The following is a 27,534-nucleotide window of genomic DNA, read 5'->3' as shown; positions in this document are numbered from 1 at the left end:
AACTACAGTACCAGAACAGAACAGAATGACTAGCTTTATAACTACAGTACCAGAACAGAATGACTAGCTTTAGAACTACAGTACCAGAACAGAATGGCTAGCTTTATAACTACAGTACCAGAACAGTATGACTAGCTTTATAACTACAGTACCAGAACAGAACAGAATGACTAGCTTTATAACTACAGTCCCAGAACAGAACGACTAGCTTTATAACTATAGTACCAGAACAGAATGACCAGCTTTATAACTATAGTACCAGAACAGAATGACTAGCTTTATAACTACAGTACCAGAACAGTATGACTAGCTTTATAACTACAGTACCAGAACAGAATGACTAGCTTTATAACTACAGTACCAGACCAGAACAGAATGACTAGCTTTATAACTACAGTACCAGACCAGAACAGAATGACTAGCTTTATAACTACAGTACCAGAACAGAATGACTAGCTTTATAACTACAGTACCAGAACAGAACAGAATGACTAGCTTTATAACTACAGTACCAGAACAGAATGACTAGCTTTATAACTACAGTACCAGACCAGAACAGAATGACTAGCTTTATAACTACAGTACCAGACCAGAACAGAATGACTAGCTTTATAACTATAGTACCAGAACAGAATGACTAGCTTTATAACTATTGTACCAGAACAGAATGACTAGCTTTATAACTACAGTACCAGAACAGAATGACTAGCTTTATAACTACAGTACCAGAACAGAATGGCTAGCTTTATAACTACAGTACCAGAACAGAATGACTAGCTTTATAACTACAGTACCAGAACAGAACAGAATGACTAGCTTTATAAGTACAGTACCAGAACAGAACAGAATGACTAGCTTTATAACTACAGTACCAGACCAGAACAGAATGACTAGCTTTATAACTACAGTACCAGAACAGAATGACTAGCTTTATAACTACAGTACCAGAACAGAATGACTAGCTTTATAACTACAGTACCAGAACAGTATGACTAGCTTTATAACTACAGTACCAGAACAGAACAGAATGACTAGCTGTATAACTACAGTACCAGAACAGAACGACTAGCTTTATAACTATAGTACCAGAACAGAACAGAATGACCAGCTTTATAACTATAGTACCAGAACAGAATGACTAGCTTTATAACTACAGTACCAGAACAGTATGACTAGCTTTATAACTACAGTACCAGAACAGAATGACTAGCTTTATAACTACAGTACCAGACCAGAACAGAATGACTAGCTTTATAACTACAGTACCAGAACAGAACAGAATGACTAGCTTTATAACTACAGTACCAGAACAGAATGACTAGCTTTATAACTATAGTACCAGACCAGAACAGAATGACTAGCTTTATAACTACAGTACCAGACCAGAACAGAATGACTAGCTTTATAACTACAGTACCAGAACAGAACAGAATGACTAGCTTTATAACTACAGTAACAGAACAGTATGAATAGCTTTATAACTACAGTACCAGAACAGAATTACTAGCTTTATAACTACAGTACCAGACCAGAACAGAATGACTAGCTTTATAACTACAGTACCAGACCAGAACAGAATGACTAGCTTTATAGCTACAGTTCCAGAACAGAATGACTAGCTTTATAACTACAGTACCAGAACAGAATGACTAGCTTTATAACTACAGTACCAGAACAGAACAGTATGACTAGCTTTATAACTACAGTACCAGACCAGAACAGAATGACTAGCTTTATAACTACAGTACCAGAACAGAATGACTAGCTTTATAACTACAGTACCAGAACAGAACAGAATGACTAGCTTTATAACTACAGTACCAGAACAGAATGACTAGCTTTAAAACTACAGTACCAGAACAGAACAGAATGACTAGCTTTATAACTATAGTACCAGAACAGAATGACTAGCTTTATAACTACAGAACCAGAACAGAACAGTATGACTAGCTTCATAACTATAGTACCAGAACAGAATGACTAGCTTTATAACTATAGTACCAGAACAGAATGACTAGCATTATAACTACAGTACCAGACCAGAACAGAATGACTAGCTTTATAACTACAGTACCAGACCAGAATGACTATAGTACCTGATCAGAACAGAATGACTAGCTTTATAGCTACAGTACCAGAACAGAATGACTAGCTTCATAACTACAGTACCAGAACAGAACAGAATGACTAGATTTATAACTACAGTACCAGAACAGAACAGAATGACTAGCTTTATAACTATAGTACCAGACCAGAACAGAATGACTAGCTTTTTAACTACAGTACCAGAATAGAATGACTAGCTTTATAACTACAGTACCAGACCAGAACAGAATGACTAGCTTAATAACGACAGTACCAGAACAGAATGACTAGCTTTATAACTACAGTACCAGAACAGAACAGAATGACTAGCTTTATAACTACAGTACCAGAACAGAATGACTAGCATTATAACTATAGTACCAGAACATAATGACTAGCTTTATAACTACAGTACCAGAACAGAATGACTAGCTTTATAACTATAGTACCAGACCAGAACAGAATGACTAGCTTTATAACTACAGTACCAGAACAGAATGACTAGCTTTAAAACTACAGTACCAGAACAGAACAGAATGACTAGCTTTATAACTACAGTACCAGAACAGAATGACTAGCTTTATAACTACAGTACCAGAACAGTATGACTAGCTTTATAACTACAGTACCAGAACAGAATGACTAGCTTTATAACTACAGTACCAGAACAGAATGACTAGCTTTATAACTACAGTACCAGAACAGAATGACTAGCTTTATAACTACAGTACCAGAACAGAACAGTATGACTAGCTTTATAAGTACAGTACCAGAACAGAACAGAATGACTAGCTTTATAACTACAGTACCAGACCAGAACAGAATGACTAGCTTTATAACTACAGTACCAGAACAGAATGACTAGCTTTATAACTACAGTACCAGAACAGAATGACTAGCTTTATAACTACAGTACCAGAACAGAATGACTAGCTTTATAACTACAGTACCAGAACAGAACAGAATGACTAGCTTTATAACTACAGTACCAGAACAGAATGACTAGCTTTATAACTATAGTACCAGAACAGAACAGAATGATTAGCTTTATAACTATAGTACCAGAACAGAATGACTAGCTTTATAACTACAGTACCAGACCAGAACAGAATGACTAGCTTTATAACTACAGTACCAGACCAGAACAGAATGACTAGCTTTATAACTACAGTACCAGACCAGAACAGAATGACTAGCTTTATAACTACAGTTCCAGAACAGAATGACTAGCTTTATAACTACAGTACCAGAACAGAATGACTAGCTTTATAACTACAGTACCAGAACAGAACAGTATGACTAGCTTTATAACTACAGTACCAGACCAGAACAGAATGACTAGCTTTATAACTACAGTACCAGAACAGAATGACTAGCTTTATAACTACAGTACCAGAACAGAACAGAATGACTAGCTTTATAACTACAGTACCAGAACTGAATGACTAGCTTTAAAACTACAGTACCAGAACAGAACAGAATGACTAGCTTTATAACTATAGTACCATAACAGAATGACTAGCTTTATAACTACAGAACCAGAACAGAACAGAATGACTAGCTTCATAACTATAGTACCAGAACAGAATGACTAGCTTTATAACTATAGTACCAGAACAGAATGACTAGCTTTATAACTACAGTACCAGACCAGAACAGAATGACTAGCTTTATAACTACAGTACCAGACCAGAATGACTAGCTTTATAACTATAGTACCTGATCAGAACAGAATGACTAGCTTTATAGCTACAGTACCAGAACAGAATGACTAGCTTCATAACTACAGTACCAGAACAGAACAGAATGACTAGATTTATAACTACAGTACCAGAACAGAACAGAATGACTAGCTTTATAACTACAGTACCAGACCAGAACAGAATGACTAGCTTTTTAACTACAGTACCAGAACAGAATGACTAGCTTTATAACTACAGTACCAGACCAGAACAGAATGACTAGCTTAATAACGACAGTACCAGAACAGAATGACTAGCTTTATAACTACAGTACCAGAACAGAACAGAATGACTAGCTTTATAACTACAGTACCAGAACAGAATGACTAGCATTATAACTATAGTACCAGAACATAATGACTAGCTTTATAACTACAGTACCAGAACAGAATGACTAGCTTTATAACTACAGTACCAGAACAGTATGACTAGCTTTATAACTACAGTACCAGAACAGAATGACTAGCTTTATAACTATAGTACCAGACCAGAACAGAATGACTAGCTTTATAACTACAGTACCAGAACAGAATGACTAGCTTTATAACTATAGTACCAGACCATAACAGAATGACTAGCTTTATAACTACAGTACCAGAACAGAATGACTAGCATTATAACTATAGTACCAGAACATAATGACTAGCTTTATAACTACAGTACCAGAACAGAATGACTAGCTTTATAACTACAGTACCAGAACAGTATGACTAGCTAAATAACGACAGTACCAGAACAGAATGACTAGCTTTATAACTACAGTACCAGAACAGAACAGAATGACTAGCTTTATAACTACAGTACCAGAACAGAATGACTAGCATTATAACTATAGTACCAGAACATAATGACTAGCTTTATAACTACAGTACCAGAACAGAATGACTAGCTTTATAACTACAGTACCAGAACAGTATGACTAGCTTTATAACTACAGTACCAGAACAGAATGACTAGCTTTATAACTATAGTACCAGACCAGAACAGAATGACTAGCTTTATAACTACAGTACCAGAACAGAATGACTAGCTTTAAAACTACAGTACCAGAACAGAACAGAATGACTAGCTTTATAACTACAGTACCAGAACAGAATGACTAGCTTTATAACTACAGTACCAGAACAGAATGACTAGCTTTATAACTACAGTACCAGAACAGAATGACTAGCTTTATAACTACAGTACCAGAACAGAACAGTATGACTAGCTTTATAACTACAGTACCAGAACAGAACAGAATGACTAGCTTTATAACTACAGTACCAGACCAGAACAGAATGACTAGCTTTATAACTACAGTACCAGAACAGAATGACTAGCTTTATAACTACAGTACCAGAACAGAACAGAATGACTAGCTTTATAACTACAGTACCAGAACAGAATGACTAGCTTTATAACTACAGTACCAGAACAGAACAGAATGACTAGCTTTATAACTACAGTACCAGAACAGAACAGTATGACTAGCTTCATAACTATAGTACCAGACCAGAACAAAATGACTAGCTTTATAACTACAGTACCAGAACAGAATGACTAGCTTTATAACTACAGTACCAGAACAGTATGACTAGCTTTATAACTACAGTAGCAGAACAGAATGACTAGCTTTATAACTATAGTACCAGACCAGAACAGAATGACTAGCTTTATAACTACAGTACCAGAACAGAATGACTAGCTTTAAAACTACAGTACCAGAACAGAACAGAATGACTAGCTTTATAACTACAGTACCAGAACAGAATGACTAGCTTTATAACTACAGTACCAGGACAGAATGACTAGCTTTATAACTATAGTACCAGAACAGAATGACTAGCTTTATAACTACAGTACCAGAACAGAATGACTAGCTTTATAACTACAGTACCAGAACAGAACAGTATGACTAGCTTTATAACTACAGTACCAGAACAGAACAGAATGACTAGCTTTATAACTACAGTACCAGACCAGAACAGAATGACTAGCTTTATAACTACAGTACCAGAACAGAATGACTAGCTTTATAACTACAGTACCAGAACAGAACAGAATGACTAGCTTTATAACTACAGTACCAGAACAGAATGACTAGCTTTATAACTACAGTACCAGACCAGAACAGAATGACTAGCTTTATAACTACAGTACCAGACCAGAACAGAATGACTAGCTTTATAACTATAGTACCAGAACAGAATGACTAGCTTTATAACTATTGTACCAGAACAGAATGACTAGCTTTATAACTACAGTACCAGAACAGAATGACTAGCTTTATAACTACAGTACCAGAACAGAATGACTAGCTTTATAACTACAGTACCAGAACAGAACAGAATGACTAGCTTTATAACTACAGTACCAGAACAGAATGACTAGCTTTAGAACTACAGTACCAGAACTGAATGACTAGCTTTAAAACTACAGTACCAGAACAGAACAGAATGACTAGCTTTATAACTATAGTACCATAACAGAATGACTAGCTTTATAACTACAGAACCAGAACAGAACAGAATGACTAGCTTCATAACTATAGTACCAGAACAGAATGACTAGCTTTATAACTATAGTACCAGAACAGAATGACTAGCTTTATAACTACAGTACCAGACCAGAACAGAATGACTAGCTTTATAACTACAGTACCAGACCAGAATGACTAGCTTTATAACTATAGTACCTGATCAGAACAGAATGACTAGCTTTATAGCTACAGTACCAGAACAGAATGACTAGCTTCATAACTACAGTACCAGAACAGAACAGAATGACTAGATTTATAACTACAGTACCAGAACAGAACAGAATGACTAGCTTTATAACTACAGTACCAGACCAGAACAGAATGACTAGCTTTTTAACTACAGTACCAGAACAGAATGACTAGCTTTATAACTACAGTACCAGACCAGAACAGAATGACTAGCTTAATAACGACAGTACCAGAACAGAATGACTAGCTTTATAACTACAGTACCAGAACAGAACAGAATGACTAGCTTTATAACTACAGTACCAGAACAGAATGACTAGCATTATAACTATAGTACCAGAACATAATGACTAGCTTTATAACTACAGTACCAGAACAGAATGACTAGCTTTATAACTACAGTACCAGAACAGTATGACTAGCTTTATAACTACAGTACCAGAACAGAATGACTAGCTTTATAACTATAGTACCAGACCAGAACAGAATGACTAGCTTTATAACTACAGTACCAGAACAGAATGACTAGCTTTATAACTATAGTACCAGACCAGAACAGAATGACTAGCTTTATAACTACAGTACCAGAACAGAATGACTAGCTTTAAAACTACAGTACCAGAACAGAACAGAATGACTAGCTTTATAACTACAGTACCAGACCAGAACAGAATGACTAGCTTTTTAACTACAGTACCAGAACAGAATGACTAGCTTTATAACTACAGTACCAGACCAGAACAGAATGACTAGCTAAATAACGACAGTACCAGAACAGAATGACTAGCTTTATAACTACAGTACCAGAACAGAACAGAATGACTAGCTTTATAACTACAGTACCAGAACAGAATGACTAGCATTATAACTATAGTACCAGAACATAATGACTAGCTTTATAACTACAGTACCAGAACAGAATGACTAGCTTTATAACTACAGTACCAGAACAGTATGACTAGCTTTATAACTACAGTACCAGAACAGAATGACTAGCTTTATAACTATAGTACCAGACCAGAACAGAATGACTAGCTTTATAACTACAGTACCAGAACAGAATGACTAGCTTTAAAACTACAGTACCAGAACAGAACAGAATGACTAGCTTTATAACTACAGTACCAGAACAGAATGACTAGCTTTATAACTACAGTACCAGAACAGAATGACTAGCTTTATAACTACAGTACCAGAACAGAATGACTAGCTTTATAACTACAGTACCAGAACAGAACAGTATGACTAGCTTTATAACTACAGTACCAGAACAGAACAGAATGACTAGCTTTATAACTACAGTACCAGACCAGAACAGAATGACTAGCTTTATAACTACAGTACCAGAACAGAATGACTAGCTTTATAACTACAGTACCAGAACAGAACAGAATGACTAGCTTTATAACTACAGTACCAGAACAGAATGACTAGCTTTATAACTACAGTACCAGAACAGAACAGAATGACTAGCTTTATAACTACAGTACCAGAACAGAACAGTATGACTAGCTTCATAACTATAGTACCAGACCAGAACAAAATGACTAGCTTTATAACTACAGTACCAGAACAGAATGACTAGCTTTATAACTACAGTACCAGAACAGTATGACTAGCTTTATAACTACAGTAGCAGAACAGAATGACTAGCTTTATAACTATAGTACCAGACCAGAACAGAATGACTAGCTTTATAACTACAGTACCAGAACAGAATGACTAGCTTTAAAACTACAGTACCAGAACAGAACAGAATGACTAGCTTTATAACTACAGTACCAGAACAGAATGACTAGCTTTATAACTACAGTACCAGGACAGAATGACTAGCTTTATAACTATAGTACCAGAACAGAATGACTAGCTTTATAACTACAGTACCAGAACAGAATGACTAGCTTTATAACTACAGTACCAGAACAGAACAGTATGACTAGCTTTATAACTACAGTACCAGAACAGAACAGAATGACTAGCTTTATAACTACAGTACCAGACCAGAACAGAATGACTAGCTTTATAACTACAGTACCAGAACAGAATGACTAGCTTTATAACTACAGTACCAGAACAGAACAGAATGACTAGCTTTATAACTACAGTACCAGAACAGAATGACTAGCTTTATAACTACAGTACCAGACCAGAACAGAATGACTAGCTTTATAACTACAGTACCAGACCAGAACAGAATGACTAGCTTTATAACTATAGTACCAGAACAGAATGACTAGCTTTATAACTATTGTACCAGAACAGAATGACTAGCTTTATAACTACAGTACCAGAACAGAATGACTAGCTTTATAACTACAGTACCAGAACAGAATGACTAGCTTTATAACTACAGTACCAGAACAGAACAGAATGACTAGCTTTATAACTACAGTACCAGAACAGAATGACTAGCTTTAGAACTACAGTACCAGAACAGAATGGCTAGCTTTATAACTACAGTACCAGAACAGTATGACTAGCTTTATAACTACAGTACCAGAACAGAACAGAATGACTAGCTTTATATACACAGTACCAGAACAGAATGACTAGCTTTATATACACAGTACCAGAACAGAATGACTAGCTTTATAACTACAGTACCAGACCAGAACAGAATGACTAGCTTTATAACTACAGTACCAGACCAGAACAGAATGACTAGCTTTATAATTATAGTACCAGAACAGAATGACTAGCTTTATAACTATTGTACCAGAACAGAATGACTAGCTTTATAACTACAGTACCAGAACAGAATGACTAGCTTTATAACTACAGTACCAGAACAGAATGGCTAGCTTTATAACTACAGTACCAGAACAGAATGACTAGCTTTATAACTACAGTACCAGAACAGAACAGAATGACTAGCTTTATAAGTACAGTACCAGAACAGAACAGAATGACTAGCTTTATAACTACAGTACCAGACCAGAACAGAATGACTAGCTTTATAACTACAGTACCAGAACAGAATGACTAGCTTTATAACTACAGTACCAGAACAGAATGACTAGCTTTATAACTACAGTACCAGAACAGTATGACTAGCTTTATAACTACAGTACCAGAACAGAACAGAATGACTAGCTTTATAACTACAGTACCAGAACAGAACGACTAGCTTTATAACTATAGTACCAGAACAGAACAGAATGACCAGCTTTATAACTATAGTACCAGAACAGAATGACTAGCTTTATAACTACAGTACCAGAACAGTATGACTAGCTTTATAACTACAGTACCAGAACAGAATGACTAGCTTTATAACTACAGTACCAGACCAGAACAGAATGACTAGCTTTATAACTACAGTACCAGAACAGAACAGAATGACTAGCTTTATAACTACAGTACCAGAACAGAATGACTAGCTTTATAACTATAGTACCAGACCAGAACAGAATGACTAGCTTTATAACTACAGTACCAGACCAGAACAGAATGACTAGCTTTATAACTACAGTACCAGAACAGAACAGAATTACTAGCTTTATAACTACAGTACCAGAACAGTATGACTAGCTTTATAACTACAGTACCAGAACAGAATGACTAGTTTTATAACTACAGTACCAGAACAGAATGACTAGCTTTATAACTACAGTACCAGAACAGAATGACTAGTTTTATAACTACAGTACCAGAACAGAATGACTAGCTTTATAACTATAGTACCAGACCAGAACAGAATGACTAGCTTTATAACTACAGTACCAGAACAGAACAGAATGACTAGCTTTATAACTATAGTACCAGAACAGAATGACTAGCTTTATAACTACAGTACCAGAACAGAATGAATAGTTTTATAACTACAGTACCAGAACAGAATGACTAGCTTTATAACTACAGTACCAGAACAGAATGACTAGTTTTATAACTACAGTACCAGAACATAATGACTAGCTTTATAACTATAGTCCCAGAACAGAACAGAATGACTAGCTTTATAACTATAGTACCAGAACAGAATGTCTAGCTTTATAACTATAGTACCAGACCAGAACAGAATGACTAGCTTTATAACTATAGTACCAGAACAGAATGACTAGCTTTATAACTATTGTACCAGAACAGAATGACTAGCTTTATAACTACAGTACCAGACCAGAACAGAATGACTAGCTTTATAACTATAGTACCAGAACAGAATGACTAGCTTTATAACTATTGTACCAGAACAGAATGACTAGCTTTATAACTACAGTACCAGAACAGAATGACTAGCTTTATAACTACAGTACCAGAACAGAATGACTAGCTTTATAACTACAGTACCAGAACAGAACAGAATGACTAGCTTTATAACTACAGTACCAGAACAGAATGACTAGCTTTAGAACTACAGTACCAGAACAGAATGGCTAGCTTTATAACTACAGTACCAGAACAGAATGACTAGCTTTATAACTACAGTACCAGAACAGAACAGAATGACTAGCTTTATAAGTACAGTACCAGAACAGAACAGAATGACTAGCTTTATAACTACAGTACCAGACCAGAACAGAATGACTAGCTTTATAACTACAGTACCAGAACAGAATGACTAGCTTTATAACTACAGTACCAGAACAGAATGACTAGCTTTATAACTACAGTACCAGAACAGTATGACTAGCTTTATAACTACAGTACCAGAACAGAACAGAATGACTAGCTTTATAACTACAGTACCAGAACAGAACGACTAGCTTTATAACTATAGTACCAGAACAGAACAGAATGACCAGCTTTATAACTATAGTACCAGAACAGAATGACTAGCTTTATAACTACAGTACCAGAACAGTATGACTAGCTTTATAACTACAGTACCAGAACAGAATGACTAGCTTTATAACTACAGTACCAGACCAGAACAGAATGACTAGCTTTATAACTACAGTACCAGAACAGAACAGAATGACTAGCTTTATAACTACAGTACCAGAACAGAATGACTAGCTTTATAACTATAGTACCAGACCAGAACAGAATGACTAGCTTTATAACTACAGTACCAGACCAGAACAGAATGACTAGCTTTATAACTACAGTACCAGAACAGAACAGAATGACTAGCTTTATAACTACAGTACCAGAACAGAATGACTAGTTTTATAACTACAGTACCAGAACAGAATGACTAGCTTTATAACTACAGTACCAGAACAGAATGACTAGTTTTATAACTACAGTACCAGAACAGAATGACTAGCTTTATAACTATAGTACCAGACCAGAACAGAATGACTAGCTTTATAACTACAGTACCAGAACAGAACAGAATGACTAGCTTTATAACTATAGTACCAGAACAGAATGACTAGCTTTATAACTACAGTACCAGAACAGAATGACTAGTTTTATAACTACAGTACCAGAACAGAATGACTAGCTTTATAACTACAGTACCAGAACAGAATGACTAGTTTTATAACTACAGTACCAGAACATAATGACTAGCTTTATAACTATAGTCCCAGAACAGAACAGAATGACTAGCTTTATAACTATAGTACCAGAACAGAATGTCTAGCTTTATAACTATAGTACCAGAACAGAATGACTAGCTTTATAACTACAGTACCAGAACACTATGACTAGCTTTATAACTACAGTACCAGAACCGAATTACTAGCTTTATAACTATAGTACCAGAACAGAACAGTATGACTAGCTTGATAACTATAGTACCAGAACAGAATGACTAGCTTTATAACTACAGTACCAGACCAGAACAGAATGACTAGCTTTATAACTACAGTACCAGACCAGAACAGAATGACTAGCTTTATAACTACAGTACCAGAACAGAACAGAATGACTAGCTTTATAACTACAGTACCAGAACAGAATGACTAGCTTTATAACTACAGTACCAGAACAGAACAGAATGACTAGCTTTATAACTATAGTACCAGAACAGAACAGAATGACTAGCTTTATAACTACAGTACCAGAACAGAATGACTAGCTTTATAACTACAGTACCAGACCAGAACAGAATGACTAGCTTTATAACTACAGTACCAGAACAGAACAGAATGACTAGCTTCATAACTACAGTACCAGAACAGAATGACTAGCTTTATAACTATAGTAATAGAACAGAATGACTAGCTTTATAACTACAGTACCAGACCAGAACAGAATGACTAGCTTTATAACTACAGTACCAGAACAGAACAGAATGACTAGCTTTATAACTACAGTACCAGAACAGAATTACTAGCTTTATAACTATAGTACCAGAACAGAACAGTATGACTAGCTTGATAACTATAGTACCAGAACAGAATGACTAGCTTTATAACTACAGTACCAGACCAGAACAGAATGACTAGCTTTATAACTACAGTACCAGACCAGAACAGAATGACTAGCTTTATAACTACAGTACCAGAACAGAACAGAATGACTAGCTTTATAACTACAGTACCAGAACAGAATGACTAGCTTTATAACTACAGTACCAGAACAGAACAGAATGACTAGCTTTATAACTATAGTACCAGAACAGAACAGAATGACTAGCTTTATAACTACAGTACCAGAACAGAATGACTACCTTTATAACTACAGTACCAGACCAGAACAGAATGACTAGCTTTATAACTACAGCACCAGAACAGAACAGAATGACTAGCTTCATAACTACAGTACCAGAACAGAATGACTAGCTTTATAACTATAGTAATAGAACAGAATGACTAGCTTTATAACTACAGTACCAGACCAGAACAGAATGACTAGCTTTATAACTACAGTACCAGAACAGAACAGAATGACTAGCTTTATAACTACAGTATCAGAACAGAACAGAATGACTAGCTTTATAACTATAGTACCAGAACAGAACAGAATGACTAGCTTTATAACTACAGTACCAGAACAGAATGACTAGCTTTATAACTACAGTACCAGAACAGAACAGAATGACTAGCTTTATAACTACAGTACCAGAACAGAACAGAATGACTAGCTTTATAACTACAGTACCAGAACAGAACAGAATGACTAGCTTTATAACTACAGTACCAGAACAGAACAGAATGACTAGCTTTATAACTACAGTACCAGAACAGAACAGAATGACTAGCTTTATAACTACAGTACCAGAACAGAACAGAATGACTAGCTTTATAACTATAGTACCAGAACAGAACAGAATGACTAGCTTTATAACTACAGTACCAGAACAGAATGACTAGCTTTATAACTATAGTACCAGAACAGAATGACTAGCTTTATAACTACAGTACCAGAACAGAACAGAATGACTAGCTTTATAACTATAGTACCAGAACAGAATGACTAGCTTTATAAATATAGTACCAGAACAGAATGACTAGCCTCTCTTGTCAGGCTTATAGCATTACTATGAAGAGACAGGGTTGGAAGTGAGACTACAGTATGACATTATACAAAGGGTGGGTCTAATCCTGGATGCTGATTGGTTAAAACCGCATTCCAGCAGGTGTCTATTCCACTGTCTCATCAACCCAGCCAGGCAATGTATAAACTTGATCTCCACTATAAAAAGCATCTAGACATTATCTCCCATTTCTTTTAGACTAACATTTAGTTTTCAACACCAGAGATTTGTATAAACCTTGCCGTCTGTCTCTCCGACATTTGCAACATTTATTCAATATTGAAATTCGATCTCCAGCTGTCCTATAGTAATGAACGTGTCGGGAGTCGGGATGAGACAGACAGGCAGACAGCTTTTCTCAGCCAGTCGAAATCATGAATCAGCTGGCAACATTTTTATGGATATATACAAAGAAATATCAATAGAAAACAGGTAAAACTAAACGAAATGCAGCTAGTTTGCAGTCTTTCCAGCTTCAGTTTGAAGTGATTGTGTTAGCTGTGTTGTTGGCTAGCTCCTCTGAACAACAGTGTCCTGACGAGAGAGCACATTTTCTATGCCAGGCGAAATCGCACATCATTAGCTCATTGTTATTGATGTGTCCAAATAAATGTCACTAGAAAACAGCTTAAACAAACGCAAATGCAGCTACTTTGCTGTTATTCTGGCTGTACTGTTTGACGTGACTGTAAGTTAGCCGTAGTTGGCAAGCTAGCAAGCAAGGGATAAGAATGTTACCAGCCAGTATGGCAATGGAACATTTAGAACGAATGACTGGGTCGCGTACATAGATACAGAACAAAAATATTTAACGACTGGGTCGCGTCTCTGGCAACCGAACCGATTGAACAAATGACCAGACGGCTTGGGTAGCAACCTTAGATTTGTGTCGGGACTATATCTCGTGGAAGGATGAAATAGTATGAATAAATTCATCAAAATAAAGTTTTTTTATTAAACTATGTCAATCATTATTTGAATATGTTGGTAACAGGTTGTATAAAAGTGATAATGCCCTCGAACCCGTGTTTGGAGGATATATGGCACAGTTTGCCGGCCCTACCCGTGCCAATATATCCTCCAAACCGTGCCAATATATCCTCCAAACCGTGCCAATATATCCTCCAAACCGTGCCAATATATCCTCCAAACCGTGACAATATATCCTCCAAACCGTGCCAATATATCCTCCAAACCGTGCCAATATATCCTCCAAACCGTGCCAATATATCCTCCAAACCGTGACAATATATCCTCCAAACCGTGCCAATATATCCTCCAAACCGTGCCAATATATCCTCCAAACCGTGCCAATATATCCTCCAAACCGTGCCAATATATCCTTCAAATTATCACTTAAATAAACACCCTACTACACTAGCTTTGACTACCAATACAGTATTACTGGTACAGACTTTAGCCCACCTGTCCTTTCCGGAAACAGACAGAGGCCCTCATCACCAGGGTGGTGACATACAGAGGGGAGATTTATATGAATCATTACACCATCAGTACACCACCCTCCACATAGTCACCATCAAAACCGGAAAAAAACATTGTTATTTTCTGCTAAAAGTTAGGGTTAAAAGTTAAGGTTAAATGTATTAGTATTACTTTGAGTTTTGTTTCCCTAGTCACTATATTCCCTGTAGGTATGTGTTCATGCGTAATACATACTTTTCTGCATTGATCAAACTGTTTCTCTTTATCATTCTCATCAAAACTACTTTTAGTTTGAGGTCATTCATATTAGTTTGTGATACTCATAGATACTCAGAGTTCACAACAAACTCCTGCATAAATTACTCCTCATGCAACTCCTGTGTTGAGCCAACTGTTTTTGTGAAAAGCCTTTTGTTTGGTAGGCCTACCAGGCAGTCCCATAGGAATGTCAGTGTGTAGAGTAGTTCTGCCTAAAGCAGGTGGCGGCATGCACGTCTGTCTACACTGTGTGTCCCAAATGGCAGCCTATTCACTGTATGTATGTATGTATGTATGTATGTATGTATGTATGTATGTATGTATGTATGTGTGTGTGTGTGTGTGTGTGTGTGTGTGTGTGTGTGTATGTATGTATCTATGTATGTATCTATGTATGTATGTATGTGTGTATGTATGTATGTATGTATATACAGTATGTGTGAATGTATATACCTGTGTATGTATGTGTCTCTTTTGGAGGGGTTGGGTTAAAGGCGGAAGTCAAGTTTCGGTATAATTGACCAATAAAGTAATCTTATAGTACACTACTTTTGATCAGAGCCATATGGGGCCCGGGTCAAAAATGCACTATAAATGGAATAGGGTGCCATTTGGGATGCAACCTCTCTAGCTGTCAGCCTGCCCAGCTGTGTTTAGAGCTATGTCCCATTGAATGGAAAAGACTGGATAGGCAATCAAGGCCTCTAACTTAAACTGTAATGACTATTACAGACAGGGGAAAGTTATGGATAGGCTTAATGATAATGGATTGTATTTATATAACACTTTACATTATGAGGGGCAATGTAACCCCCATCATCCACTATAGCAGGGGTTGTCAAACTCATTCCAAAGAGGGCCTAGTGTCTGCTGGTTTTTGTTTTTTCCTTTCAATTAAGACCTAGACAACCAGCTGAGGGGAGTTCCTTACTAATCAGGGACCTTAATTCATCAATCAAGTACAAGGGAAGAGTGAAAACCTGCAGCCCTTCGTGGAATGAGTTTTACACATATGCACTATAAGCTACCAGTGTGAAGCACTCATCCATTAGAGCTTTAATAGTTATTCCAGAGGAAATACTACTGGAGTATATAGTGTGCAGTACTTATGGTCGATAGACAATCCTAATGTGATAATACTGTAGCTCAGTGGACATCAACAGAGGCTGAGGGACAACAGTGGTGTTAGCTCAGTGGACATCAGCAGAGACTGAGGGACAACAGTGGTGTTAGCTCAGTGGACATCAGCAGAGACTGAGGGACAACAGTGGTGTTAGCTCAGTGGACATCAGCAGAGGCTGAGGGACAACAGTGGTGTTAGATCAGTGGACATCAACAGAGGCTGAGGGACAACAGTGGTGTTAGCTCAGTGGACATCAGCAGAGACTGAGGGACAACAGTGGTGTTAGCTCAGTGGACATCAGCAGAGACTGAGGGACAACAGTGGTGTTAGCTCAGTGGACATCAGCAGAGACTGAGGGACAACAGTGGTGTTAGCTCAGTGGACATCAGCAGAGACTGAGGGACAACAGTGGTGTTAGCTCAGTGGACATCAGCAGAGGCTGAGGGACAACAGTGGTGTTAGCTCAGTGGACATCAGCAGAGGCTGAGGGACAACAGTGGTGTTAGCTCAGTGGACATCAGCAGAGACTGAGGGACAACAGTGGTGTTAGCTCAGTGGACATCAGCAGAGACTGAGGGACAACAGTGGTGTTAGCTCAGTGGACATCAGCAGAGACTGAGGGACAACAGTGGTGTTAGCTCAGTGGACATCAGCAGAGACTGAGGGACAACAGTGGTGTTAGCTCAGTGGACATCAGCAGAGACTGAGGGACAACAGTGGTGTTGAGCACCTGAGGGCAACCCTGTAGGGTTAGAGGTCAGTGAGGAGGCAGTCTGGGATGGGGGCTGCACAGTGCCTGGTTGGATGGATGGATTGGGATTCCCCTTTACATGGGATTTGGCTATAAACATATAGCAGTCAGTGTTTTTCCATCATAGCACACTAGCTATATACAAGGCAGGTTGTCCACAATGCAGGAATTACATCATGGTTACTGGTGAACTAGTTAGACCACCATTTTTACTTTCTTCCCACACCACATTGTTGCTTCACCACTCATAAAGCATAACACAATAATGTAGGCCAATCTATGCATGATGCATGTAGTCTACCTGTAAGAAGTTAACATTTGTCATGCAAACCATTCAGACATTATATCCCCAACAGGTTGTGACTTTAACCTTTTTTGATGACATGTTCATGCATTCACTACAAAAGTTATTCATTATAAAAGGTATTATGTTAGGCATGTCTTTCTTATATTATCACATGTAATTGTTATCAACACATTCTTGAGCACTCATGTGGCACAACACTTCTGACAAAGCCCACTGAGATGAGATAAAACTCACAAAGGCTGGCTATGGTCAGGAAACGATTTGTGATGGGGAGATATGTATCATAACATGGTTAGTGACAGTTTGGTCATGCCACGACAATTACAGCTGCCAAGCCCGTCTCAGCGGCTACACTGTAACTACAAAGCTACAATGTAACTACAATGTAGCCTAACTACAATGTAACACTACCGACTAAATAAATGACAGCAATGACTGCAACACAGCAAAAGGAAATGCAGACTGACCCCACTAAATAATAGTAGCCTACTCTTTTATTTATCCAAAATACTTCGCCTACCTTCCAACTGTTTGGTTGGCGAGCTGTTTCATGCGATTAAACTGTTTCTTCATGTTTGCGTCCTTGTTCCACCGTAACCAACAAGTTTCAAGAAGTTGCAAGGCCCACCCTAGGATCCTTTTAGAAAGCAAGTCCAAAAGTTGATCTACGTCGCTGCCATTGTATTGCTGAAAATGTTACGTTGACTCTGCTGCTCGCTACTGCATAGGTGTTGTTGGAGCGTTCTAATAAGAATCGATTGTCATTCCCCGCAATGTTTTTTCGTCTGACAAAGTGAATAGGCAATTACAGGACACAACCCCGTTCAGTTTTCGCTCTTTCTATTTTCACTTTGTGGGCTACTCCTATATTCCAAATACTGTGTCGAACAGTGGTGTGTAAAAGGAGGAAGTGCAATTCACTTCCCTACTGTAGGCTAGCCTACATGGCCTACTAGTGAGTGGCATGTGATACCTTGGTAAGCGTACATGGCCTACTAGCAGGGGCGGCCTGTTCAATAGGGCGATATGGGCGACGCACTGCCAAACGGGAAAAGGAAGGGATTTTTTTTCTAATCAATTATATCAAGGCAACAGTAGTTATCAGTGTTGTAATCTATACGTCTGATCTGCCACAGTGCCACACTGCCACTAAATGTCGAATCAGGCTAAAGTCGTGCTTCAAATGGCTCCCCCCCTTTTGGGGCGATTTCAGTCAGGTTGAAAATCGCCCAGAAGTCTGTCATAGACTCCCATGTAAAATCTATTTTTTTCAAATTTCAGAGCCTTCAATACAATCTCAATGGGTGTCTGTGGGCTTGCACTTACGCGCTTTCGTCATACGTTACGTAACCATGAACGTAACTGAGAAAAGAGTGGATTGTTTGAAAGAAGTTCCTTTTTGTCGGCGAACAAACGAAGATAAATTGGCAACGAAACAATTAGGACCTCCCAGACCAAATTTAATAATTCAACAGGTTTCTACTAAAGGCGGAAAGTCCTACACCCGAGGATTTTCCAAAAATTGGTACGAACGAAAAAAGACATTGCCACTCACTCAACTGGATGACGAGGGATACAGGCTAGCTGTCCGCCGCCACAACGATGAGGTTAGTGTTGATAATCACAAGTTTACTGGAGAACCAACTGAGACCAAGTAGAGACTTTGGACAGGGTGGATATGGTGTAATAAAGGCAGTTTATTCAGAGGTAAATATATCTGGAATCGCGTTCACGGACCCGTTCGTCAAACTCTTAGGGAGCTATAAATTAAGCCCCATTACTTACCATATCAGATAAGATAAATTGCTGCAGCTACATATATTTTACATCCTGGCCCTACATAGTTCACTATTTGCATCACTTACCAAAATATTACATGTGGTCATATATGCTTGGAAAGTGGAGATGCCATAGAACGTCAAAAAAGTAAACATTGCTGGAGACACATTGCCGTTTTGGAGAAGACATCGCGTTTGCTAGCGAAGAGATTTGTTGTGGCAAATGAACTTGGGCTGGGAATTGCCAGGAACCTCACGATAAGATATATGCATCAGCATTGCGAGTCTCATGATTCTATACGTATTGCGATTCGATACTGTGATTTTATTGCGCACCATATGTCTGTTGCAGAGGGATCAGAAAGCCATGAGAACGAGTTTTGATCAGTCATGGAAATAAAAGTGCTGAAAACAAATTGGCTCCCAATGTGAAAAGATTGAGAACAAGCTATGAAGGAACAATAATGGTGTTTTGGTGCAGGTACAGCCAACTAGCGCTAAAATATTGCGATATTGTCAATACAGTATATCGTAAAGTATCACTATGTAACTCGATTTCTTTCACCCCAATCCCTCAAATTAACGGTAAATAACTGAATTGTTTGCCCCACATTTAGCTAAGATGATTAGCTAGCCAGCTAAAATGTTTTATTTAGTTAGCAGTCGCATCTACAATAGTTTACTGTCAATAACATGTCTCCAAAAATGACGTGGTGTCTCCAATTGTGTTGACATTTTACAATTGCAATGCGCATCCATGAGTATCCACTTTCTGTAGCTCAGCTGGTAGAGCATGGTGCTTGTAACGCCAAGGTAGTGGGTTCGATCCCCGGGACCACCCATACACAAAAATGTATGCACGCATGACTGTAAGTCGCTTTGGATAAAAGCGTCTGCTAAATGGCATATTATTATTATTATTATTATTATTATCTGAAGAGAGCCCCGAAACATTGTGTGCAGACATTTTATGCAATAAATGAAGTAGGTTCAATCTAGTAGTTCTGATCTTCTGATTGGTCCTGATGAGTTGGGCGAGGTCACCTCCAGGCTACTGTCACTGTTGCATTGGCTCTGAGTCGGGTTCTCTGTCTTCAAATGTTCAGCCTAAGAGAGGGGATTTTTGTGTGTGTGTGTGTGTGTGTGTGTTTAACAGTGATGATGTGTGTGTGTGTGTGTGTGTTTAACAGTGATGATGTGTGTGTGTGTGTGTTTGTGTGTGTGTGTGTCCTCAGAGCAAGAACTCGTGAGTTGGAAGAACTGAGAGGCCTATGGCGTGGGTGTTGTCCTTGGCCACCTGCTGACAAGGCTGACAAGATAGGACCCTTTTGTCCATTGTTATTGGATAGGAACAGAACTTATAACCAGCTCCTGACCTAAATAGATCTTAGCACAACATTTTACTCAACATATCATATTCCATATTCACTATAACAAATATATTTACTACGACATTAGCAAGAACCGCCACATCCTCAGCCGGCTAATCCAGTGTGTGAAGTTTTGCGGAGTGTTTGAGTTAGCTTTGCGAGGCAAAGATGAAACTGAGGGCTCCACCAACCCTGGTAAGCCAACACTTTTGAGATCAGTCAATAAATGCTTCTGGTATTGACTTATATGCTGCCCCTGTCTTCATGTTGTTGCTGGACATATCTTTTTTTAAATGTGTGTAGGTCACCTAAATCATCAGAAAAATTGCCCCTCCTGAGAATTTTTTCAGGAGCCGCCACTGCCTACTAGTGAGTGGCATGTGATACCTTGGTAAAACAACCCTGTCGAAGTGACACACTTGAAAAAACTGACAAAAGAGTGTGTAAAGCAGATTGCTTGAGATGCATTAATGGCTTTCTACCTGTCACACAACTGTTTACTATAGGTTTAAAGGGGCTTATCCACCTATTTGATTCAACAGCAGCACATAATAGGCTTACAATACAGTAGCTAGCGGTCAGGTGAAACTATTTCTCTGTACATTTTTGCTTTTTGAAAATGGTATTGCCATTATGGCAACCCAGGGATGTTCTCAACATGATGAAAACAGTGTTGTTTCTAATGAGTGACTAGGCAGTCAGGCTTACAAAATCATACTCTCAATTTATTAAATAAAGAGCACTATGGCCATGCAATATGTTATTACAATGTTATTATAATGATTTTACAATGTTATGTTACAACACATTTATTATTACAGTGCAGTGATATGAATTCCACATGGTGACTGAACTTTAATTACTGTTAATAGTAGGTATGTACAAGTCTAACAAATTCCTTGATGTGAACTTCATGAGGTGTTTCATATGGCCATGAAATTTCCACCGGTCATTGATCAGTTGTATGGATTGAGGTAGGTAGAGTGAGCTGATACTAGACCTATGCTTGGGGCTAATACCTGGAGCCTTCAATGTCTGCTGTCATTTCCAGTGTTCTGCTGCCACCTTGTGGCCATTTGCATGACATGCATAACATGCCTTCTCACAGAATGAGTGTGGAATGTGCATATGTCTTCATTGACTTTGACAAGAAACATAGCATGCCCATGCATACGTTTGTATTTTAAAAGCACTGCAATATACAGAAAATGATATGAGTCATGTATTTCCACATTGTGGGGGACTTAGCCCCTTAAGACACTGTCACTAGCTGGCTACCACCAGGTACTCAACCCTGCACCTTAGAGATTGCTGCACTATACTCATAGAGTCATTGAACACTGGTCCCTTTAATAATGTTTATATACTGTTTTGCCCCTTTATTTATATACTGTATTCTAGTCAAGGCTCATCCTATATAACTACTGCTGTACACACCTTTTTTATTCATATACTGTCCATACTGTCTATTCACACCATATATTTTTTTTCCGGACTCTGACATTGCTCGCTCTGATATTTCTGATGTCTTGTTTTTCCCCTTCTTTTTCCTTTTTGCATTATATTTGTATTGTTATTTATTGTTATTTAATTTTATTTTATTATACATCTATTTTTTAAATTGTTAGTTATTACTGCACTGCTGGAGCTAGGAACAGAAGCTTTTCGCTGCACCCACGATAACATCTTCAAATCTGTGTATGGGACCAATAAACTTTGATTTGATTTAATGTTATTTATTATAACTGACCCTATGTTGTCCTCCCCCCACTCCTCTCTTCATGATGTGGTGTGGGTGTGTGGCGTATCTCATCCACAATCTTATCTAGTAAAAAGATTTACATATTGAAACCGCTAGCGAGGATAATCCACTGACAGTCCATCATCTCTTTGATTTGCACTCCTTTTCCAGATTGTTTGAACAAAATCAGGTGTGTAATTGTCTGGTTTAGTCTGACACATGATTGCTATTTTTGCCTCAGCTCTATAATTAGATGGTCATTGATGTGGTAGGCCTAGGCCTACTTGGCTGACGAAACCAATTAAAAAACATAAATAGTAGTTTCGGTTGATTCATAAAAAACAATGAACAGTTCAGTAAATTAAGAGGGTGGTTCGCACACAAGACAAACTCAGGAATATGATGTGGTACTTGTCTCTAATAAAGAGGGTATAGCCTACTAAAATGTCTAGTCTAGGACTATAAAACAGAGCTCCACCTTTTGGTGGTGTTGAATGACAGCTAGTGGCACAGTTGACTTCTGGGTCTTGTAAACAACCTGTGGGTCTACTTCAGATTGAAGAAAAATACCTAGAAGTGTCCAGAGAAATATAAAACATCACTCTTCTTTACTGTTTGGATATGAGTTTTCATTCAATCAATTAAGTGATAACTCCATAATAACAGAGCTAGACTATTAATTTCCATTGGAGCCCAAAGTGCCAGTTAACTATTAACGTTCCCCTATCAGACAGGCTCCTGGTATTTCTGAGCAGGGGTCATGTCGAAGCGGTAGGGCTCTTCAGCCTTATAGTAGCTAATAAGTACTGTTACTACACAAGAGGCAAACTCCACAGGTGCTGGTCAGGTAAAGGTATATCCGTCAACTTACTTGTTAAATTAAAGATAAATTGTCAGATAAATCAATGAATACTGGTAATTTAAGTATGAATCAGGAACTTCAACTCTGGTTCAAAAAGTGAAGAGTTTGTAGTTATTTCAGGTATTTATTTATTTGTAATAGAATTTAATGTCTTCCTTCAATATGATAGTTTATTTAAAAGGGATAGTTCTGCCATTTTACATATTATGATATTTGTTTACATACTTTGAAAGCAGTCTAGTGACAAAAAAATGCTGAATGCTATGGTTAAAACGCATTACGCAACATTCTAAAAAGTATGTTTTATTCTCATGGACTTCTATTCCTTTGCTACTACTGGTATGTAATTGGCAATTGGTGCTAGTTGCAGGCATTGTCTTACGTCAGATGGTGTCACTCCCACACGATGATCGGCACTCAACCGATCAGTGCAGGCAGAATCGACGCACTATCTGACGTAAGACACTGAGTTGCAGGTGGAAATGTTAGATATTGGCTCAATGTTAAATGGTCTAATCGTTCGACATTGATATTAACCTCATTATTTGTTGGTCTTTTGATACTTGTTTGTATTTCTGTCTTGGTGGGGGAGTTGTAGTGTATTGAGTGTGATGACGAAATATGTAATCTTAGGCACAAACATTTCACTACCTAGGAGGGTGAATTTCAAGTTATAGAATGAAAGTTTCTACATATAGTTCCTTTAAAACATGCTAAACAGGGGAGATGGGAAATGGATCCCAAAATGCTAAGGTTGGTAATTATTTGGACTAGCTCCTTGTCCATATACTGCTTTCAAGGAAAGGAAAGAAATATCTAAATATGTCAAATTGCTGAACTATCCCTTTAAGTTTGACTGCTATGTTAGAATATCTTGAATGAATTCATTTATTTTTTGAGTAGTTGAAATTGTTTTTTGAAGACGTACCCACAGTTTCATAGAAATATGTTTGAAAAAATTGACTTTTAAATGATTTCCTTTTTATCAAAGCTGTTTCCATTCTTACAGTCTAATTGAATGTCACGCCCTGACTCTGGGGACTCTTATTTGTTGAGTCAGGGTGTGTATTTTCTATGTGGTGATTGTCTATGTTGCATATTCTATTATGTGTATTTCTATGTTGGCCGGTGTGGTTCCCAATCAGAGGCAGCTGTAGCTCGTTGTCTCTGATTGGGGACCATACTTAGGCAGCCTATTGGCACTAGTGGGTTGTGGGATCTTGTTCCGTGTAAGGTATGTTGTGTTGTGCTGCCTTGGACTTCACGTTTCATTTGTTTGTTGTTTTGTCGGTTGTTTATTCATTTAAATAAACAGGTACGTATATCACGCTGCGCCTTGGTCCGTCCCGTCTGTAAACGAACGTGACAGAAGATCCCACCAAACAAGGACCAAGCAGCGTGTCCAGGAGCAGACAGCCTGGACATGGGAGGAGATCCTGGAAGGGAAGGGTTCCTGGACATGGGAGGAGATTCAGGCCGGGATGGATCGCCGTCCTTGGGAGGAGACAGTGGAGGCGCGGTATAGAGAGGAGCAGCGGCAACACAGAAGGCGCCGGCCGAGGAAGAAGCCCGAGAGACAGCCCCAAGAACATTTTTTGGGGGGGGCTAAAAGGGTGGTTGGCGGAGTCTAGGGTTAGAGCAGAGCCAACTCCCCGTACTCACGCGAGAAGGCGTATGACTGGGCAAGCTCCATGTTATGCGGAGCTACGTACTGTGTCGCCAGTGCGCCGGCACAGCCCTGTACGTCCTGTGCTGGCACCACGCACGTGCCGTGCGAAGATGGGCATCCAGCCAGGACGGGGTGTGCCGGCTCAATGCTCCTGGTCTCCAGAACGCCTCCTCGGTCCCGCATATCCTGCGCCGGTTCTATGTACTGTATCGCCAGTACGCGTGCACAGCCCAGTGCGTCCTGTGCCAGCGCCCCGCACGTGTAGTGCGAAAGTGGGTAGCCAGCCAGGACGGGTTGTGCCAGCTCTCCGCTCCAGACCTCCAGTCCGCCTTCGCAGTCCGGTCCGGCCCGTTTCTGCTCCTCGCACCAAGCCAGTGGTGCGCGTCGCCAGCCTGGCCCGGCCTGTTCCTGCCCCTCGCACCAAGCCAGTGGTGCGCGTCGCCAGCCCGGTCCGGCCTGTTCCTGTCCCTCGCACCAAGCCAGTGGTGCGCGTCGCCAGCCCGGCCCGGCCTGTTCCTGCCCCTCGCACCAAGCCAGTGGTGCGCGTCGCCAGCCTGGTCCGGCCTGTTCCTGTCCCTCGCACCAAGCCAGTGGTGCGCATCGCCAGCCCGGTCCGGCCTGTTCCTGTCCCTCGCACCAAGCCAGTGGTGCGCGTCGCCAGCCCGGCCCGGCCTGTTCCTGCCCCTCGCGCCAAGCCAGTGGTGCGCGTCGCCAGCCCGGCCCGGCCTGTTCCTGTCCCTCGCACCAAGCCAGTGGTGCACGTCGCCAGCCCGGCCCGGCCTGTTCCTGCCCCTCGCACCAAGCCAGTGGTGCGCGTCACCAGCCCAGCCCGGCCTGTTCCTGCTCCTCGCACCAAGCCAGTGGTGCGTGTGTCCAGTCCGGCACGGCCCGTGCCTGTTCCACCGGTGCCTGGTTCGGCACCGGTCAGCTGCTCTACTCCGGAGCCAGAGCAGTCCGCTCCACCGGTGCCCTAGTTCAGCTCCGGTCAGCTGCTCCACTCCGGAGCCAGAGCAATCTGCTTCACCGGGGTCCAGTCCAGCTCCGGTCAGTGGCTCCACTCCGGAGCCAGAGCAGTCCGCTCCACCGGTGCCTGATCCAGCTCCGGTCAGCTGCTCCACTCCGGAGCCAGAGCAGTCCGCTCCACCGGGGTCCAGTCCAGATCCGGTCAGCGGCTCCACTCCGGAGCCAGAGCAGTCCGCTCCACCGGTGCTCAGTCCAGCTCCGGTCAGCGGCTCCAGTCCGGAGCCTGAGTAGTCCGCTCCACCGGTGCCTAGTCCAGCTCCGGTCAGCGGCTCCAGTCCAGACCCAGACGTCAGCCCCTCTCCAGGTTCGGGGTCTCCCACACCAGGGTCCAGACAGGGCTTGGAGTATAGTGGGAGGAAGGAGAGGGGAAGCAACGCGCCGAGGTCTAGACCAGACCAGGGGCGCAACAGGGAGGCGAAGAGTGAGAGGTCGTCACGCCCTGAGCCGGATCCGCCTCCGAGGCGGAATGCCCACCCGGCCCCTACCCTGTTATGTGTATGTTGTGCGGTCGGAGTCCGCACCTTTGGGGGGGGGTACTGTCACGCCCTGACTCTGGGGACTCTTATTTGTTGAGTCAGGGTGTGTATTTTCTATGTGGTGATTGTCTATGTTGTATATTCTATTATGTGTATTTCTATGTTGGCCGGTGGTTCCCAATCAGAGGCAGCTGTAGCTCGTTGTCTCTGATTGGGGACCATACTTAGGCAGCCTATTGGCACTAGTGGGTTGTGGGATCTTGTTCCGTGTAAGGTATGTTGTGTTGTGCTGCCTTGGACTTCACGTTTCATTTGTTTGTTGTTTTGTCGGTTGTTTATTCATTTAAATAAACATGTACGTATATCACGCTGCGCCTTGGTCCGTCCCGTCTGTAAACGAACGTGACATTGAAGGACAAAATGTACTTCAGGAATGAAAAGACTCCTCAGACTCAAGTCATATTCTTGAAAACGTTCATCCTATCACTTGAAATTCACCTTCCTAGGTAGTGAAATATTTGTGCCTAAGATTACATATTTCGTCATTACATTCAATACAATACAACTCCCCCACCAAGACGGAAAGACAAACAAGTATCGGAAAGATCAACAAGTTATGAGGTTAATATCAATGTCAAATGATTAGACCATTTAACATTGAGCCAACACTATATCTATTGTTTTGGTCCTTGCTGTTTCCCAGAAAATTGTGTTTCTCACCTGACTTTTATTTAGGGCATAATATTATAATGTATGGTATGTGGTGGTGTACTGTAGAGGTTTATATTTTCTGACCTTGTATTCAAAAGTAGGATGAACATTAGTTG

The 27,534-nt window shown here is 39.8% G+C and overlaps 1 protein-coding gene across 1 annotated transcript in view; it reads right to left on the bottom strand.

Annotated features, from left to right (window-relative positions):
• Positions 1-18,445, bottom strand: part of LOC311104552 (rho GTPase-activating protein 17-like) — an 89,340-nt gene extending 70,895 nt beyond the window's left edge. The window contains exon 1 of the mRNA XM_084146420.1: positions 18,309-18,445. Coding sequence (XP_084002546.1) covers positions 18,309-18,361 — 53 coding nt within the window. The 5' untranslated portion in view covers positions 18,362-18,445. The remainder of the gene's footprint in view (positions 1-18,308) is intronic.
• Positions 18,446-27,534: the final 9,089 nt, after the last annotated feature.

This window comes from Coregonus lavaretus, assembly GCF_964263955.1.
Source record: "Coregonus lavaretus genome assembly, chromosome: 28".
In the NCBI taxonomy this organism is placed as follows: Eukaryota; Metazoa; Chordata; class Actinopteri; order Salmoniformes; family Salmonidae; genus Coregonus; species Coregonus lavaretus.
This window is presented reverse-complemented; position numbering and strand designations above follow the sequence as displayed.